At 45.3% G+C, this 18,954-nt stretch overlaps 1 protein-coding gene across 4 annotated transcripts in view; it reads left to right on the plus strand.

The window, feature by feature from the left end:
- Positions 1-14,837: 14,837 nt before the first annotated feature.
- ANKRD6 (ankyrin repeat domain 6) overlaps positions 14,838-18,954 on the plus strand; it is a 33,034-nt gene continuing 28,917 nt past the window's right edge. For all 4 annotated transcript variants that reach the window (XM_010183279.1, XM_010183280.1, XM_010183281.1 and 1 more), the window contains exon 1: positions 14,838-14,957. In XM_010183279.1, coding sequence (XP_010181581.1) covers positions 14,838-14,957 — 120 coding nt within the window. The remainder of the gene's footprint in view (positions 14,958-18,954) is intronic.

The raw sequence follows: 18,954 nt of genomic DNA on the forward strand, positions 1-18,954 counted from the left end.
ACCCCTGTTGAACTGCATGTCTAAGGACCAGTGGCTCAAGGCTAGTGAAGAAGAGTGTCAAGTATCCTATTGAAATGGGATTTCCCTAAGCAAGAGGCTGGCTCTTAGGAAGAACAACCACTTTAGCGGGAAAAAGATCACCAGGGGTGGACCAGACCTGGGTCTGATATGAAAGCTGCACAGGAAAATACTTGGACAGCTGTATCAAGAAAGGAGATGCCCTGTTCTGTGGGCCACATTCACCCACTCGAGCAGGGATGAAGAGGACAGTGTCCTGACCTGCCTTCTCCAAGACACAGATGGACAACCACAGTTTCCAAAGGCAGAGAGAGACAGAGAACATCTTCAGGATGCTTTCTGTTTCCTCAGTGATTTTCAATTGCCTTTAAATTTTGAATAGCGAATGACTGTGTTCAGAAACGCTTTGCAAAGCACATTCTTAGGTATTTTCTAGGTTGTAGCTCTAGCCTTTACGAGATGAACCTGTAGACCCAAAGGACTGCACACTCAGTGAGATGCTACAGAGTATGAGGAGTTGACAGGGGAGGTTGGAGGGAGGCAACTCCAGTGTCCAAGCCTGGCCCAGGTGTTTGAAGCTCCGTACTACTCCTGCCTTTCCTCAGCTGAAAGAGGTCTGCTGGTGGAGCCCATCCCTTGAGACACATCACCTGTGCTCTGCCCAGCCCCGGTATGAAAAAACGCATGAGATTGAGAAATTGGTTTACTTCACAGCGTCCCAGGGAGTTTCCTTTCATGGAGTGCTTGACCATCTGGGGTATTTGTCTAAGATATATACGTTCTAGGTTATTAACTTGTTATGCGTGATGCAGAGCTGTTTCCTGAACCTTGAGTGAAAGCAAGCTGCATGTCTTCTGAAGCTATCTTAACAGCAGATACGTTAAAATGAAGTAGTATTGCTTGACATACCAAGGCACCTACAATTCTGATATACCTGAAAAAAACCAACCCAAACCAATCTTGCTAAAGTGCCTTAGTTAAAACAATGGCAGACCAAGCACTATGTTGTTTGAAACACAGATTGCAATTGCTTGGTTTATCTATTCCATTTTCTACTTAAAAATTAATTACAGCTGTTTGAATGCTGCAGCAGGATAAATTCTCAGGTGCAGGAAACTATTGTGAGATACTCGATTTCCAGATAGGAGGAGCCTCTAATGCTTTCTGTGGAAGACTGGTTTGGACAACTTACATGGGTGTGCGTACAGTGCCTGTCACTTCCCTGGGCTGCAGAACGGGACTGCAGTGGTGGAAGGAGAGGAAAATGAAGGACCAAAATCTGGAAACATCATTTCTTAAAATCTTTAGCCTGTGGAGTTCTCAGTGTTAAAAGCCCAAACACCTTGTTCCTTAGGAACGAGATCTGTATTTTTTCATGCTTGTGTATATATGTGTGTGTGTTCATATGTAGGGACATGTATGTGTCAGAGTATTTTCGTCCTCTCAGCTACATTTAGAAAATGTATGTGAGTGGCTAGGGAAATGGAGGAGTGTTTTATTGGAGATGGAATGACTGAGGGATGTAATTGTGTAGTATTCTTTAACTTAAATTCTGATGCATACAGGAATGAGCTGCAGGTCATAGAATCATAGAATGGTTTTGGTTGCAAAATACACATACATGCCTGTTCACCTATGTAGATGTGATATACTCAGAGAGAAGAAATAACTTCGCTTTTTCCAGTTAACCTACTTCATGTGATGGGGAGTTGCACCTAGGGGACTCTGTGAAGATTTTGAATAAGGTACATGTTTGATGTGCTATAAAGTACTTGTTCCCGACCTGGTTGTGTACCGCATGTTGCAGTAGTGCACAGTGTGCCTGCTGGAATAAGGTTTGTGATGACGATTGGGTTTTTCAAGAGAAAGTCAGAGACTGTCCCCTAGAAAGCCCCATCCTCTGCACAAGGAAGGGATTTCCATGTCTAAGCTGTTTTATTGTGTCTGGGAAATAAGGCAGACTCGATCCTGGAGGATGAGCGGGGCTTTTGGGATCATCGCCAGAAGCAGCTTAGGGCTTAGAAAATAAAACCTGAGAGCGTGGCGTGATTTCTGAAGTCCGTGCAGAAGAGAAGTCATTACTGAGATTTGCTGATACTTTCTGCACCAGTTGTTTTTTGCATTTCTCTTCTAATCTGAGTGTTTTAATTCTAAATAAGTCACGGTGATTTACCATTGACAGGAGATGTCATGGTGAAGTCAGGCAGATAAAAGACCTCTAGCAAATTGCAGAAAGATGAGTGTTTCTCGCAGATACTGTGGATAGGATTCATTTAATCTAACTTTGGATGTTTATAGTGCAGTATCCGAGATGATGCTTAATGAGGTAAGTAATTTTAGAGTCTGATTCATCTGACAGTTGAAATGCACTTTAGGATGACACAGATTGTGTCCTTTGACCACAAGGGAGCCTAGCTGAGTAATGCAGTGATAGATGTCTGTGTTGCCCAGTGAACCTTTTTCTTTACATCTGGTGTCACAGTGCTGGCCAGAGACTTTTAGAGGGTCCTGAAAATTGGCATTCAGACATCTGTGGTCAGAGCAGACAGAGCAGAGGTGGTGCCAAACACTTCCTCACAGTTGGTTTGGTTTTTCTTTTGCTCTCATGAGTCTGAGATTTGGCTCCAGTCATCAGTGACTGTCTTGGCAACATCATGTAATATAATGGAAGTGATTGAATTTTTGAACTGTTACCATGAATCGTAGCTCTGTGGTAAAACGTAGACATGAACTTGTGTCTTAAAAGTGTAGCTCATGCTATAGAACCTCTAAAATAAGAATTTATGAAAATAGAGCTATGGTTTTTGGATGGGTGACAGAGGAATATAGATGTTTATGGCATTTAATCGTTTTGTGAAGATCTTCCAGGTATCACTGAAGCTGGAGTGAACCTGGTTGTTTCTTACATTCATTCAGGAAAAAACCTTCCTGTGTAGAAAAGGTGGGACAAGGAACGTGTGAGACTGATCCAAATGTGCAGCGTGCAGGGCTGAGCATAGCCTGGCCACACAGCAGGTGGGCATGGTCTGGATATTGGTTTTGGAGCTCGGTGCATGTGAAAAGAAGCAGAAGACGAGCTAGCAAGGAGACGGTGGACAAGAGTGCTGGTAGTGCTGAGTTAAAGGGCGAGTGTGCTGCAGCGTGGTGTGCTGCAGGAGCACACGTGCACTGGGGATGCTGTCCTGCTGTTTGAGTCCCACTGGTGAAAATCTCTGGCTTTCCTAATCTCATTCCAAGTGAAACAGTTTACATTGCAAGTGTAATGAATTAATCTGTTTGCTGTGCAAACTGTTCTGTGGGTAGTGCATGCCCTGCTGTTTTACAGACTTCCCTGTTCTCTGGATGAAGAAGTCAGTTCTTCTTGTGGTGTAAACCTTAACCCGATGAGCATGTGTGCAATTTTAAACGTGTGGTTCATTGTAATGGCTTCAGGTGACTGTAGCTTCATAAATTTTCCAGAAAAAGGCCACGAAGGGACTGGAGCATCTCTCTTACGAGCAAAGGCTTGGGAGTGTTCAGCCTTTACAAGAGAAGGCTCAGGGGATCTCATCAATGTACAGAAATACCTGAAAGGAGGGTGCAAAGAGGACAGAGCCAGGCTCCTTTCAGTGGTGCCCAGTGACAGGACCAGAAGCAGTGAGGACAAACTGGAACACAGGAGGTTCCCTGTGAACATCAGGAAGCACCTTTGCACTATGAGGGTGACTGAGCACTGGCACAGGTTGCCCAGGGAGGTCGTGAATTCTCCATCCTCAGAGATATTCAAAAGCCATCTGGGCATGGTCCTGGGCAGCTAGCTCTGGGTGGCCCTGCTTGAGCAAGGGGGTTGGACCAGAGGTCCCTATCTCAGGTCCTCAGCCAGTCTGTGGTTCTGTGAGCTGAGTAGAACTGGCTGGCCCTCCGTCACAGACTGTTGGCAGCCTTCTCAGGAATTTTCACAGGCTTGTGCAGGGCTCCTCGTAAGGGTACTAAACTTCTACTCAGTAGCAGCCCCCCAGAAAACACTGAAAATGTGTCTGGGTACTTAGGAAATGCTGTCCTGGTAACACTTTAGTGTGATGATGTTGGGTCAGATGGTGAAGACAGTTAAATCTGCCTTTGCTAGATCATATATGCAATCAGGGCACCTGATTCATAAACTTGTAATGGCCCTACTTACACTAATTATCAGTGAAGTGGAGAAGATACGTTGGATCTATTACACTTTCTGCAACAGGAATAGCACAGTACTCACTGGCATCAGCGTTTTCCATGAATTAATCGTGCAGTTAAGCTGTTGTTTTGAAATGTGTTTCCTCTCGGTGCTGAAAGTCTTCATCTGTGTAATACTGAAATTCTGCTACTAGGCAGACCTAGAGACTCAGAAGGTGGTTCATAGTGTGGTAGTCATGGTATTTTTAAAAGATACCGATAATTACACAATTTTCTGCCCAACCATTCAAAACGGTAACGTCAGCCTTCTTCAGCACAGCCCCCTCAGGTGTAGCAACTGGATGAGAAATGAAGACATCTGCAGAAAGCTTCTGAATTGATTTATGATCCTCTTTGGCAAAGACATATTTAGCCCATAGTGACTGATTTTTCACAACGCACAAATAGATTTATGAAGCAAGTAATACTTGCATATCCTTCATCATTTGTCCTGTATGTGTTGTCCTCGATGGATGCTGTACGTGAAGGAGCCAAACCCTGAAGATACTCAGTACTCATTTTACTGCCTGCTAACACAAACATTAAAATCAGGGATACTGTACGTGGTGATAGGCAGGATGACATCTATGCAAAGAGAAAAATTCTCTCTTCTTGAGCAACATAAATATATTAATGGATATCTGAAAATAAGCAGAATAACTCAGTCTCGTTCCCCGGCAGAGGAAGATTTTCCCATGGTAAGTTTGCGAGCTTGCTTCAAATGGTAACCTGGGAGAGGGTGGTCCTGACACTGAGAAGTTCCTACCCAGGGACACAGACCTGAATCCTTGCATCTCAGGGGGTCACTGCAGTTTGGGGAGGAGTCCTCCTAGGTGCACCCTGGTGCCTTGTCAGCTGCGGAGGTGGATGGGAAGCCACGATTCGGGAAGGTGCAGAGTAAATGAGGTTGTGGAAGCCAGTCAGTATGTGTTTTACCTATGGAAGATGCATCTTCACAACCCGTAAGAAAGCACCCCTGGAGGTTGTTTTAACAGGAAAAAAAAAGTAAACTGTTTGTACTACAAGTGGAGGAGGAGGAGGGAGCAGTGTGAAAGCTCAGTAGGCATCGTTCCTTTGCAGCACTTCGGTCTCACTGTGCACAGCTTCCATGATGGACACCTTTGGTCCAAGGCCTGTGTGTGAATTATTGGGAAATAAACATCAACTGTCAGTGTCTAAGGAGGGTCTTTTTCCCCATAAACCTTCCTCATTAACATACTCCCACCAGGGCACCTTCTGGTCTTGCCATAGATTTTCCATTGGGATAATCCCTGCACAGCTGTCTCCTATTGCCCATGTAAACCAGCAGGGAAATGAGATCATCCATGCCATCAGCATTAAAAGATCTTAGGGTTAACAGCACCATACAGTAAAGCATTAAAAAAAATCTGATGCATATAACCCTTTCCAAAATGCATTATTTCTTTTTTTATTAAAAAAAGAGATTTTTGTCACCCAGACTTGTTTTTTGCAAGAATTTCACTTAAGTTATGTAGGTGTTTTGGATTGGTTAGCAGCTGTGGGGTGCTACTGATGAAAGTAGTTACTTTAGTCCTGAGAGGATTGCAGCGTGTTGTAAAATATGGCATAACACTCCTTTAACACAATAATAAAAAGAGTTTCCAAGTAGGTGCTTTCTGTGTTGCTGCTTGAAATGTTTGTGGATTTTGGCTTTCCAAGTTACTGCTGCTTCTGTCCTTCCTTGTGTAACTGCACAGAACTGGGCATTCAAATAGGCCCGTCAGGCTCCTCACACTCACTTAAATTTTTTTTCTAAATATCCTCTGTTTCTGAAGAACAAGAACAGCATTTCACCCTTAGTGCACAGGGAAATCTGTGGGGATTTGGCTCTGCTGGATCCAGAATCAAGAGGGTGAAACTCTGCAGAGGTGAGTGCCAAGAACTGCACTTGCTTGGCTGTAAAAACTGATCTCTGCTTCCCACGAGGCAGGGAATGACTGATTAGACTGCAGAAAGAGGTCTGGAGTTTGGAGCGAACTGGGAAGTGAATTTGATCTGTCTGATGCAGTTGCAAGGAAAGGCAAACTTGGCTCTCGGATACAGAAGTGGAGCTGAGGAGGAGACCAGAGGGAATTATTAACTGGGGAGTTGTCATGACCTGAAGGATTACCTGGCCTGCAGGAGTAAGGAGGTCATGACTGTGGGTGTGCAGGGTCCCATGATAGAATCACAGAAAGGGACACCTCCCACCAGACCAGGCTGCTCTAAGCCCCGTCCAACCTGGCTTTGAACACTGCCAGGGAGGGGGCATCCACAGCTTCCCTGGGCAACCTGTGCCAGTGTCTCTTGTTCCGGGAGTCTTTGCTCCCTTTGGCCCAAACTCATGGATAGGATAAAGTCCCTAACCCCGCATATTTTCAGTGTGCTCTGTAGTCGCTAAAGACTGGGCTCTCTCCTTACTAGGAACTCCTCAGAGATGCTTTTAAGTTGTTTCCCAATATTTGGTGACCATTTTCAGGCCTCTTCCAAAGTCTGAGGCCAGAGGGAGTCCTCTGGTAGGCTCAGCAGGTTTGGGACCTTCCCTAAAGCGGTTCCCTGTGTGAATCAGTCGCAGCTAGTTTTAGTCCATTGATAATGGTTTTGCTTGGGTGTTACAACAGCTTCTCAGCAGCAGTGCTGGAGGTTCAGCACATGAGTTTAAGTAGTGAGAATTCTTGTCCCAGCTGTGCTGACTGGTGGGACAGTTGTGCCCCATGCGGTGGTGTGTGACCTCTGCATTCGCTTCCTCGCTGCACACAGTTTCTCTCACTTGCCCATTTCCCAGGCTGTGCCAGATCCCTGGATATTTGTGCTTCCTCTTGCTGTTGTGGTACCCCGTACACAACTGGAAAAATTCAAGTCTGTTGACAGTAGCAGTGTGCACCATAACCGGGGCACACACTGCTCCGTGGGTCACAGTGGACATACTCGGCATTTCCACACGCATTTCTCTGAGTAAATCTCTCTTGCCCCCTTGGCCTCTCCATCCCTAGGATTTCATCCACTGACGTTCAGTTTGAGCCTTGTTAAAGTTTTAATTGACACACGGCCTGCCAGACTCCTGCACTCGTGCCAGGCGCCTGGCAATATTGAGGAATTTTGGGCTAACACCATAACATCTCGGGTATTCACGGTGTCTCTGTGACAGCTCCTAGGTTGTGTTTTTCTTGAGGAGGAAGAATATCTCCAATGCTCTTTTGTCAGCTGGAAAATATTTCAAAGCTGGTAAATGTGTGTTTTCTTCTTCCATGCTCTGTCAGAGCATCTTCTGATTGCTGCCTGGCTGCACATCTTTACTTGTGTCTATCAAAGATAGGATCTAGCTCAAATAGGAGTTTGTGGCTTGGTTCTGGCTGGCATTAAATTATCATAGTGGTGTTTTCTGGCCCTGAAAAAAATCAATAAATGTAGGAATTAATTTTTTTCTGGAAATTTTCCAGCATGTCTTTTTCAATATTTACCTGAGTTGCCGTTATATGCTGGCTGGGAGAGCGTGGGGTTGCTTGTGCTGACAGGGAGGAGGATTCAGATCAAACATGAGGAGGAGGAGACCTCTGCACCACCACACTGACACGGGAGCAATGGGGTCACCATTCTGAATGGCGGATACTGCCTGTGCTATAGGTAATTTGAAAAGGAGTGTCTCTAAAACTGTCTTTTTGCTATGGAGGCAGAGCAGGGAGGCCAAAAGCTCTTTCCTGGCAGTGGAGGACATACCCTGGGAGTAAGAAAGCAGGGAAGAGAAGTGGAAGAGGAAACAGAGTTTGTTATGGGGAGGATTTTGGCACCTTCTGTTCCCAGTGAGGTTCTGCAGTCAGCTTGGGTGGGATCTGTGTGGCGTTTTAATGGGCTGGCAGGTGGTTTCTGCGCAGAAGATGATGGTGAGGGACAGCTCTCCCATCCAGAAGCCCCACTGTGCACGACCATAATGTAAAACCCCACGCTCCCACGAGTGCAGCCGTGTGCCTCCTTCGTTCCCAAGGTTGGGCTCCAGCACTTCTGTTGAACAGCAGTGAGCTGGAAAGACCTCCTAACTGGTTTTATGCAAATGGGAGCAAGACATCTCATGCATGTGTGTTTGCACATCAGTCACACAATAGATATTGTTTTGTCATGTAAATAGTGCTCAACTGACGAGGGTTGAGCTCGCTGGTGCTGAATGGTTTTGACATGTGTCTGCACGCAGGTGTTGAAAGAGAGGGTGGGGAGAGTAATAAAGTTGTGAAACTTCAACGAGATAAGCCAAATTTTTAAAAAATCAAATCATGTTACATGGAAAGTGGTGTGTATTATAGAACCTGCATAGGGGATAAGGCGGGGTCTGGGCTGCACGGCAAGATAAGCAGGAGGGGAAGAAAAACAGTTGTCTTCGTACAAGGAGATGAGTGATGTCTAACCAGTGGCTTGAAACTGCCTCTTTCATCTTTGTCATTGGTCTCCATGTGTCCGTGCCTCCCTCCAAAAACGTTCTGCTCAGCAAGTGCATCTTTGCAGGCTGGTTTTGGTGGTAACACGGCATTGCCCAAGAGCAGCTGAGGATTTACACACAGTGAAGCTGATGGCAGAGGGCTGACGGAGCAGCTGAGGAAGCTGCGGCCGCTGTCGCCCCATGTTTGTCACTTGGGTCGGCTGCTGGTCGGGCTGCGGGCGGCCACCAGCTGCGGTGGGGAGGGACATCGGTCACTCCAGTCTGGTGATGGTGGGAAACGTGATGAGCAGCTGTCATGCAGATGCTGCCCGTGACGCTGCTGAACAGTTGTTGAAGTAATTAATAACAACAAGTGATTTAAAAAAAAGTTCAGCAAACATTCTCAGATGTCCTGGACTCTGCTGATACGTGGGGTGATGAATCGCACAACTGTCCATATGAAAACTGAATCATTTTACTTGGTGTGACAGAATATGCAGGAGGAAAAAAGCAGAAACCAACACGTAAGCTACCAGATTTTATGCAGGTGTCCAGTTCAAAATGTTGATCACTCTAAAATCTAACTCCAAAAATAGTATTGGTGGTATTGTAAAGAAAACTATGAATCCAGAGCACTTTGTTATTGACTTGGTGGGACTTTACTGTTTTCCAGATATAGCTGCTGCTGCTGGTGTGGCTGTCATGACACTTTTGACTGATTTTCAACTGTCTTTTGGGGCAGGAGTGGGTGAGAGGCAGAGTCCTCCCTTTAGCAAAATACTGACTTTTTCCTGAATACTTTATACTGCTGGATAAAAATCTCTTCAAGGTGTTGCAAGTCTTGGAAAAAACCTCTTAAAGTCAGTTGAGAGCAATGGCAGATACATCTGCATCCTGCAGTAAATGATAATATGAGTTAGATTTCAGGAAACTCGCTCTTCCTAATGCAGTAACCCACTCTCCTGAAAGATGCTGTTATTCTGCAGTGAGTGCAATCTTTGTGTTGCTGTCATATTTAAATGTGACAAACTGCTTCACAAATAGGCCAGACAAGAAAAGAACATTTTATGGATTTGTAATATGCTATTAGGTACTAAGTTAAGAAACCCATTTTGCTCTGAGAGCAGAGCAAAGAAGAGATGGGCGGCATTAGACATAGAAAGTATTCTTAGGAAGATTTTTGATTGTTGTAAAATAGTAGCTATTATGTACCCTCCCAAAACAAAATGGTCTGACTCCATAACTTAACACTGAGCTATTCTAAAATAATTTCGAATAATTTTATTCCATTATTTATAGCACTCAAAATGAAGCTACCAGGTGCTGAGTTTTTTTTTCTTGGACTGTTCAGCATCATTTCTGGTGATAAACTGGAAAAGACGATTTGGGGTCCCTTGCAGGAAAAGGGGTTCCCTTTTTATTTTTTGTTTTTCCATCTTGTACCTTGGTACAGACATAAGATTTTTATTAGCTGTGTAAGTATGCTTTTATTCAGCTAGTACTCTGACTTGGTGATTGTACTGAGAGTGACCTGTGCTCTGGCATTGATCCTTTCCATTTAGCACAGGGAACTTTATAAAGTCGATTAGCTCATATCTCTTAAATCTTTCATAGCTTTCAGCTTTTTTCTCTTCTCTCAGAGGAGAAGCTGTTTTTTTAATCCTTTCTGTGAATTTAGGAGAGGCTATTGCCTAGCCTTTCAGTGTCTGTGATTGTTGATGTGTCCTGGACTTTCCTTTGGCTTTCAAAAATCATCATTCCTGGACTTTTTTGTTACGGACGCGTAGGCGATGCGGCCACTGAAGCAGCCTGGCAGCAGTTTGGAGGGGAGGGAGCTGGGGAGGGGAACGTGCGTAGTGTTATTCTCCGGCTCTGCCAGCTGCACGGGAGGGAAGCCACAGCTGTGAGCTTTATGAGCTGCCACCCGTGCTGTGCTGTGCTGTCCAGCCAATATCTCCTATAGCATCCATAGGGGACCGTGACTCACTGAGCCGCGGGCATCATCTGTGGGGATGCGGCTGGACCTCGGCGCCTGGGGACGGTGCAGCGCTGCTGCCGGAGGGGAGTGCTGATCCACGGTCGACCTGTCCTTCTCCACACTGTGCTGATGGGGTGAGCGGGTTATCCTTGGGGTGCGCAGGTTATCCTCAGAAGGGATTGCCCCACGGTGGAGCTTCTGGACCTGTGGGCATCATCACACCTGGTCGGCTTCCCCGGAGAGGAGAGGTTTAGGAATTAGGCGTTGCTTTCCCAGCCTGCCCAGGTAAGTAATCTGATCTTGAACAAAGAAACAGAGTGAGGGCTGTTTCTTATTTAAAAATATGTTAAAGCAAAATCCTTTTTTTTTTTTTTTTCAAGGCAGGAGGTTTGAATATCCCTGTGCTCTGTGCTTCCCCTGAGCTCCTGGGTTTAGGGGGTGATAATGAAGGATTTAAGTCAGGGCAGCAGGTGCTGACAGCAAGGACGAGATGTGGTGCCTATAATCATATTGTCAGGTTCATTTTGCACCACCTGGGTGTGAAAGGAGTGGTCGAGCTTTTAATTGTAGTCTTTGGACATCTGGTACCTTCCTCCTCCTGCTGCAGGTGCAGATGTGTTCAAGGAAAGGTGCTCTGTGTGTCTGAGACATGTAGAGAGTTAAAGCTGATGGGGAGCAGTTCCATTGCCAAGGTGAGGTTTCTGTATGGCCACTGCGCTGGGGAAGGGTCTGTCAGGAGGGGAACATGGAGGTTGTTCCCCCTCCCGCTGCCACTTGTCACCCGTCACCTTTTCCTGCCAGCTTAGGAGAAAAGGAAAGTTGGTCTGAGCTTCCTGTCTTAATCAGAGGTGCTTTTCTGAGTTGCAAATCACCCCAGCTAAGGAGATGTAAAGCAGCTGGTGTGGGGTATAGAACCTGTTGTGCGAGTGCCTGTCTGCGAAACAGCACAAAGCAGGGGCCAGGCTTGTAACATCAGTGCCCTCTTGGACACTGATGGCTGCCAGAGACTTGGACAATGTGAGAGAGAGCTGTAAAAGACCAACAGCTGAATCAACTCCTTAATATGCTTTTATACATCATCCGCTTGGTGGAAGAGGCAAGAAGACAAGCTACATGATAATGTTGCAGTCTGTCACTCCAGCGCGGCAGGGCATGGCAGGCTGAGGAGGCTCCTGATCTCTGGGGAAATGTACTGCAGTCATGGGGAGGCAGCGAGAGAAAGGGAGTAAAACCAAACTAGGAGTTGAGTACGATCTCCAGTATTTATCTCGTGTAGGTACGTACCTGATAACTGGACTTTTCCCTGGCAGCACTAAACTTAGCACTGTTGCAAGTCATTGAGGTATTGGGGTGTGTGGCTGAGCCTTTACAAGCATTGACTCTTTCTGTGAATTTGCTCAGAAATGTCATTGTGTCAGGGAAGTGCTTGCATTGGGCTTTTTGCAGTGAGTATGAAAATCTCTCAGTGTCCATGATGCTACTGTTTGGGGTTTTTTTGTTAATTTAAAGGGTTAATGAAACCAAACAGGCTGTGACCACAGATGTTTTAAGATGCTCAGAGCTGGTTGTCACTGCATGGGCAGCCAGGTTGGGTGTAAGGATGGGGACAAACAAGTGGTGGTGCAGTTCACACTGCACAGGCAAGGGCTGGCACAGCAACAAACCACCCTGCTGCCTGAAACGCTCACCGACAAAGATCCCTGTTGTGGGATTATGGAGATGCTGCTCCCTCCCTGGGCTATGGAGATGCTGCTGCTTTGGGATGTGATGGGAGGGTCAGGGAAGTGTTGGAAGCAGGGTGCCAGGCTCGAGGAGTTCGGCTTGCTTTGGTAACATGAGTCACTGGAAAGCAAATGCTTAGGGACATGAGATCAAAACTTGTGTTGCTTTTCACAGATCAAATTATTAAGTGTAGACAACCTGTATTTCTTGGCTTTTTTGTGTGGTTTGTACTGTACTGGGCCCATATCTGTGCTGGGGTGCAGGGTACAATGTGTACAGTGCTGGTGAAGGACACGAGGTGTTTTTTGTCTTACTCCCACCTTTTCCCATGGTACTTGGGTGTCCAAGCTGTCCTTCACATTGAGGGTGCGAGTGAGACCGGTCTGGTGGCACAGGGTACAGCACTGCTTCTCTGTCGTCCCGTGTTGCACTGTCTCTGGGGCCCGAAAAGATTTTGTCTTGTTTCTCTGAATAAATGTGGAGTTATTTCCATGTTTGCATTTAGAAAGCAAGAGGAAGGTGAGGAAAAGCTAACATGAATATTTTACCTGGAAACGTTATTATCTAACACTTCTACTTACAAATCAAGAGTCAATTGTCTGGAGTTATTTCCTGGCTTTGACGTAACTTTTCTATTAACCTAGGAGAAACCAGTAACTTTCCTGTGCTTTAAAGGACCTTTTTCTAAAATGTGCGTAATATTCTTGAGCATATTATTCACCTCAAAGGGTGATATAGGAATTAATGCTCATAAAATATTTTAAGATTTATTAACACAAATTACCATGAGAGTGCAAATTAAATTCTGCTGGTATCATCTTATTACTACAGATTAACCAACATGGCTTTAATGTACGTGATCAAGAATGTTTAGTGTAGATCAGTGATCCTGCAGGGTCCAGGGACTTTGGGTACCACTATGGTGACACAGAGGATCTCAGTGCCCTATTAACCATTCAATTAAACAGGGCCACAGTGACTTTTTTGTTCCGGGGCCGTACATGGTGGGTACGATCTTGTAACATTGGAGTGTTGTTCATTAAAAGGTCTCGCCCCCAGCATTTAGAAGATGGGGAGTTCATGTGCCACAACCACCCATGCGTTTCCTCCTTGTTGCTGAGAGTGGAAATTCAATCTTTCTGCTGTTCTGGCGGTGATCTCCCTGCTGAAGCTGTTAGCAAAAATGCCAGCACTGTGAGCAGTGGGATTACGATGGGGAGGGTTTTGTAATAGCAGCTAAACTGAGAAAACAAATCAATTCAGGCGGGCAGCAAAGCCATTAAACAGTAATAGCTTTTAGTTACTGCTGTTCAGAGATGGATTCAAAGGGATAACATAAGGGTGAAAGCCATTGTATTCCACTCTCAGTCTCCAAGATCATCCCGTCCCTGTACCGATTACCCTTAGACTATGCAAAGCCTATAATACTGGCAGCTGACAAGGGGCAGTGCAGTGATATTTCAAGAGAGAGAAAAAGATAAATCATCTGTGTACACACAGGCTACCTTGAAGGTGTTTTTCCTGTACTGAAACAAATACCAAAGTGCAAAAAGCACAGGTAAAGCTGAAATCCTCCCAGGCTGGGCAGGTTCTGGATCCCACAACTGAAGGTGCTCTGTGGATACATTTTTCCGGGATTATGTCAGCAGTCTCTTTTCAGCTCTGATGACTCCCTGGACAGGTCAGCAGAGCCTGGGAAGAAGAACACACTCACAAGTTTCCACGATGAGTGCTGAATCTGAACTGTTTCTGGGTTCAGTGGGGCGGGATGTCAGTGCTGCAGGGGGAACAGCATTTCTCGCTGATGGCAAAGATGAGTGTTTCCCAGTTGCAGGTTGTGATCCCTCCCAAAAGTGTCCTTGGAACGGTTCAGTGGAGGCTGTGAAGCGTTTTGTACTCGTGAGGGAGCAGTCAGCTGCCTTTCATTGCTGACTGCACTCAGTCCTTCCAGGGCAGAGATTTGTATATTTGTACCAGCAGCCAGTAACTGTAACCTGTTCTTATTCCCTTGGCCAACATGAGCTGAGCTACTATTAGCACTGGGGGTAGTTAATCCATCCTTGACCAGTGAAAGTCTGGGAAACCTGGGGGAAAGGAGAGAATGAAAGGGGGCACACAGATACAGGTTAGCCCAAAAGAGAGTTAAGCTCTCAGAAAGTTTAAGGATTTTTGTCCCAAACTAGGAGAATGAGGGCACATTGAAAATGTGCTGCTGTCTACATCCCTCTGCCCCGCAACCGAAGTGCGGTGTCTTCAGGAGGCTCCGAGGGTTTTTTGTGATCCCCCTCCCAAAGCAATGCAAAGATGAATGCTCAGGGCGGAGCGCTGCAGTGCTTCTGTCCCTGAAACCTTGCTGACAGCAGTGTTGTTTTCTGCTCCACAGGTCCAGAGGATGGCATAGCAATAACGCCACCGTCCAGGGAGCTGGGGTCCTTCCTCGCCTGCCTGCATGCTGCTTGAACTGAGCCCAAGCCTTTGTTTTTGGACCGAAGAAACCTGGAAACCTTTCCCTCCTAATTCATGAGCCAGCAGGATGTGGTCGCAGTGCTTTCAGAACGCCTGCTCGTAGCCGCCTACAAAGGCCAAGTGGAGAATGTGGTGCAGCTTATCAACAGGGGTGCCAAGGTAGCGGTTACCAAGGTAACGAGAGAAAAACGCTTGGCGAAATCCCTGGGAATGAACGTAACTCCCGGCCCATTGTCTGGGAAAATGCCCTTGTAGCTTTACCAGTCTGGGGTAGTCTTTACCGGCTGGGGTCGGTGTTTAGATTTCCTAAAAGTTTATACTTAATAGCTCATGTGGATTTACAATATAGTGCATGGCTGTGTTTATACACTTCCCACTGGATGCAGCTGTGGTGAACGCCGAGTCCTTAGAAACGTGGTGTGTCGGCAAAGGGGCAGCGACGCTTTTCAAAGCATGCATTGACTTTTGAACACTGTGCACTGATGAATGGAGCAATTCATCACAGGGAAGGCAGCTCAGAGTGAGGGGATGGGGTACAGCCACTTGTTGCAGTAAGGTAAAGGTATGCAGAAAGTGTCTCTTGTGTACAGCAGCCTCTTTTATGTCCAACATCTTCATTGATTCCTGCACCAGACTTGGGCATTGCAAACTGTGTTCCCTGTCCCTTCAAGATAAGGTCAGCATTGAAGGACTTCTGCTTAGGTATTAAGAGAGTTCAAACTGATATTCACCTGTTCCTAAATCTCAACATGTTCTAAATAATACTAGCATATAAAAGATGAGATGGAATTGGCTGTTGCAGAGAAGGTTTGGTCAGCAAAAACCCTTAATAATAATTACATCTTTAGAGCTGTACCATAAAATCTGGGACGTCCTGTTTTGATGAACTGTTGTTCTCTATCATATCTAGTTTTATTTGTATTTCCATATTGGTTTTGAACATTATATATGTATGGGAGCTAATATTTACAGATAGAAAGCAAATGTGAGTACATTTGATAAGTGTTTGTCTTTTCCTCTTTTTTATCTGCCAGTGACAGTTGTTTTCAATCCCTCTGCGGTGTTTGAGTTGTAGGTAGTATTTATTTTGAAAGCTGGAGTGATTCAAGGACAACTGGTGCTTCTAAGTTTTGTTTGCCATGACTAAGTGGCCTCTTGTTGGTAGATGCAGAGCACAGCTGTAATAAGCATGAATGGTCCCATAAAGATGCCTGTTTGGCTCTGTTGTCCAAGCAGCTCTGTAGCTAATGAATAGCTATTCAAGGTAGTCAGATGAGGATATGCTGACTTACAGATATCTGAGTGATAGCTCGGGGGTTTGTGGCTGATTTTTGGTTACTTTTAACATCATGAGCTTTGAGACTGCTGAGGGACCTACCTGAAAATACAGAAACACTTGAAAGGTTGCCATGCTTTGCATACATGTGTGCATTAATGTAATTTCAAATCCAGCTTCCACACTGAGCATAAAATGTGGCGTCCTTTGTGATGGTTGCCAGAATAATCGTGCCACTGATTTAACAGTTTCATGGGATTAGTTGCCGTAATCCAAAATTCAAATGCAAATTGGACACTTTCTTATTGTTAAGGTTGTTTATTACGCAATTGTCAATGCCTTCTGTTAATTACAATCGGAAGCAAACTGTGTAGACCTGTCTTTCAAACCCCAAATCAGCTTAGTTTGATAAAATGCAGATTTGCTAGAGTTGACAAGTTTTTCTTTCCTATATGATACCAGTAGCTTCCTGCTTCTTGCACTTGCTTTGTTGTTCATCCCTTGCATGGAAAATCAAAGCAAAGCTCATTTGGCAGCAAAACTGTGCCCAGGTGCAGAGTGTTGGTGTTTCTGTTGGAAAGCTGTCAGGCCATCCCTGTATCCAACCTGGTACTACAGGAGCGTTGCCATTCTTTCCTAGAGGTTTTGGGTCATCCCCATGGTGCCTGATGGGGGTGGTGGTGACAAAAGCTGTCCCTCGTGTCATTCTGGATGCATCCTGGCACATCAGCAGACAATGCAGATGAGGCATTGGGTATCCCGGTGACAAGCCCTGCTCAGAAGAGATGAAGTCAGATCAGCCAGAGCATGGAGAAGCACACAGAGGAGTGGAGAGGCCCTCAGAGGAGCGACAGAGGCATCGTGCATAGGGTATTTTGGAGGTGCATGTGCACTTATTCCTCCCGTGCTGTGAGCTAGATGAGAGGTGAGCTCAGTGTGAACCAAGAGGCGTGAGCCCAAGCTGCTGCCCTCAGCCAAGCCCATCAGTTCCAGCTCAGTGATGTCCCAAGGCCAGGTTGGATGGGGCTTTGGGCAACCTGGTCTGGTGGAGGTGTCCCTGCCCATGGCAGGGTTGGACTGGATGAGCTTTAAGGTCCCTTCCAACCCAAACCATTCTGTGGTTCTGTGATTCTATACAGCACCCAGTTTGTGTCTGGCTCTCACCCAGCCATCATCACCCCGTACACACAGAGAGAGCATGTGTGTGTTTGCCTATGAAAAGCTGTACAAACATATCCTGGAAAAGCTTGGCTTGCTAATCTGGTGACACGTAAAGGCTGGAAGGAAAAAGAGCCATTTAAAGTCAAGGACAGGGTTGCCACAGGAGCAAGCATGTATAAATTGTATACAAGTATGTTTAAAGTATGTTTAAAATTAAAATTTGAAGGGATTTTTCAGCCATCAGAGCGCCAGGTTCTTGCGCAGTCTTTCAATAAGCAGAACAGGTGCAAAATAAGAGCTACTTTCAGGATAGGGGTTATTAATTTTAGGATGGAAGTTAGATGGCATGCTGCTTGTAGCAGGGAGCTATTGATCAAGTATTCAGATAAATTGAAATCCAGAGCCCTCTTTCCTCCCCAAGATAAAACTCATTGCAAAATGAACCATAAAAATAAATTTATTCACACACTTGGCTTAGTTCTCTTTTACCTGTATGTCTCCTATATGAGGTTCTTTATCTGTAGTTTTCAGTTTGTTCTGTCAAATCAATTTTAAATTCTAGAGATTTCCTAACAAAAAAAAAAGAAAGGCGGTTTTAAGGAGGTTTTGTACTTGTCAGCCAAAAATCCTGCTCGTTTCTGTCACAGTTTTATTGGGACAAGACAAGCAGAGACAAAAATTCTTTGGAGGGAGAGAAAAAGTTCCCACATCACTGTAGGCTTTAAATGTATTTCTGTATGGTGTGGTCAATTGCTGCGCCAGTAAACAACAATTCAGCTGCAAAATGGTATTTCATTTTTGTCACCTCTTCCTATATTATTTCAGAAGGATAGTGTGAAAGAGTCGAAATTCAGTGGAGACTTGGTGGGTCCAGGTGCTCGCTTCAGCGCTTCCTTGGGGATGCACTTGCTGAGCTGCTCTGCCTTGCTGTCCTCCCAGGATGTTGTTTGCCTTTTCCTGGGTTATTTTTCTTCTGATTTTGTGGGTTGAGGTAGGTCAGGGAAAGGGCTATGGACTGCTAGGCATGGCCCAGGAGGAATGGTAGGAGTGACATCTCAGATCAAGCAGGCTCTTCTCTTGATCTTGTCCCAGGAACGATGCTTGGAGGATGGAGAGAAGGGAGATTTCACCTCCCAGGCATTATTTTCTGGTGTATCCCAAGGATGCCTGCCTGGCACTTACTGGGTGCTGAATTTCACTGGGGTGCTGCAGCACGGGGTGTAGCATTCAGTAGCGAGAATTAATAGGGCCAGAAAAAGCTGTGTATTACCAAGCACGCACAGAGGAGCGTGTTGCTTCTCTGTTAAACGTGAAAGAGATTGCCAGGGAAGTCATGAAGGTAGTACAGGCAGGTTTAGTGTAATTTGTGTAGTGCCATGCGTTTTATGAATATTTTTTCAAAGGGAAGCAGACTATAGCTTTTCTGCAAAACATAGCATTAAGATCATAGCTACAAAATTGAGTTCTGTGGAGAAGGGATGATCATTTGGAAAAAAACATGGAGATGCAGAAGGTAGGTAGGGCTTCGGATGGATTCAGTAGCCCTGATAGATTTGATTTCTGAACAGCAGTTGTGTAATGCTGGGGTAGTTGTAGATTTGTCAGCAAGATCTCAACATCAGAGCGTGTTGTTTTAAACAGTCTTTTTTAATTTTCCTTTTTAAGTTAAGACAGAAATGAAAAAAGAAACATATTTTGGTGCTTTCACATTTTTGTCCTCCTTCAGTTTGAAAA

This window comes from Mesitornis unicolor, unplaced genomic scaffold (genome assembly GCF_000695765.1).
Source record: "Mesitornis unicolor isolate BGI_N332 unplaced genomic scaffold, ASM69576v1 scaffold16314, whole genome shotgun sequence".
Lineage (NCBI taxonomy): Eukaryota > Metazoa > Chordata > Aves > Mesitornithiformes > Mesitornithidae > Mesitornis > Mesitornis unicolor.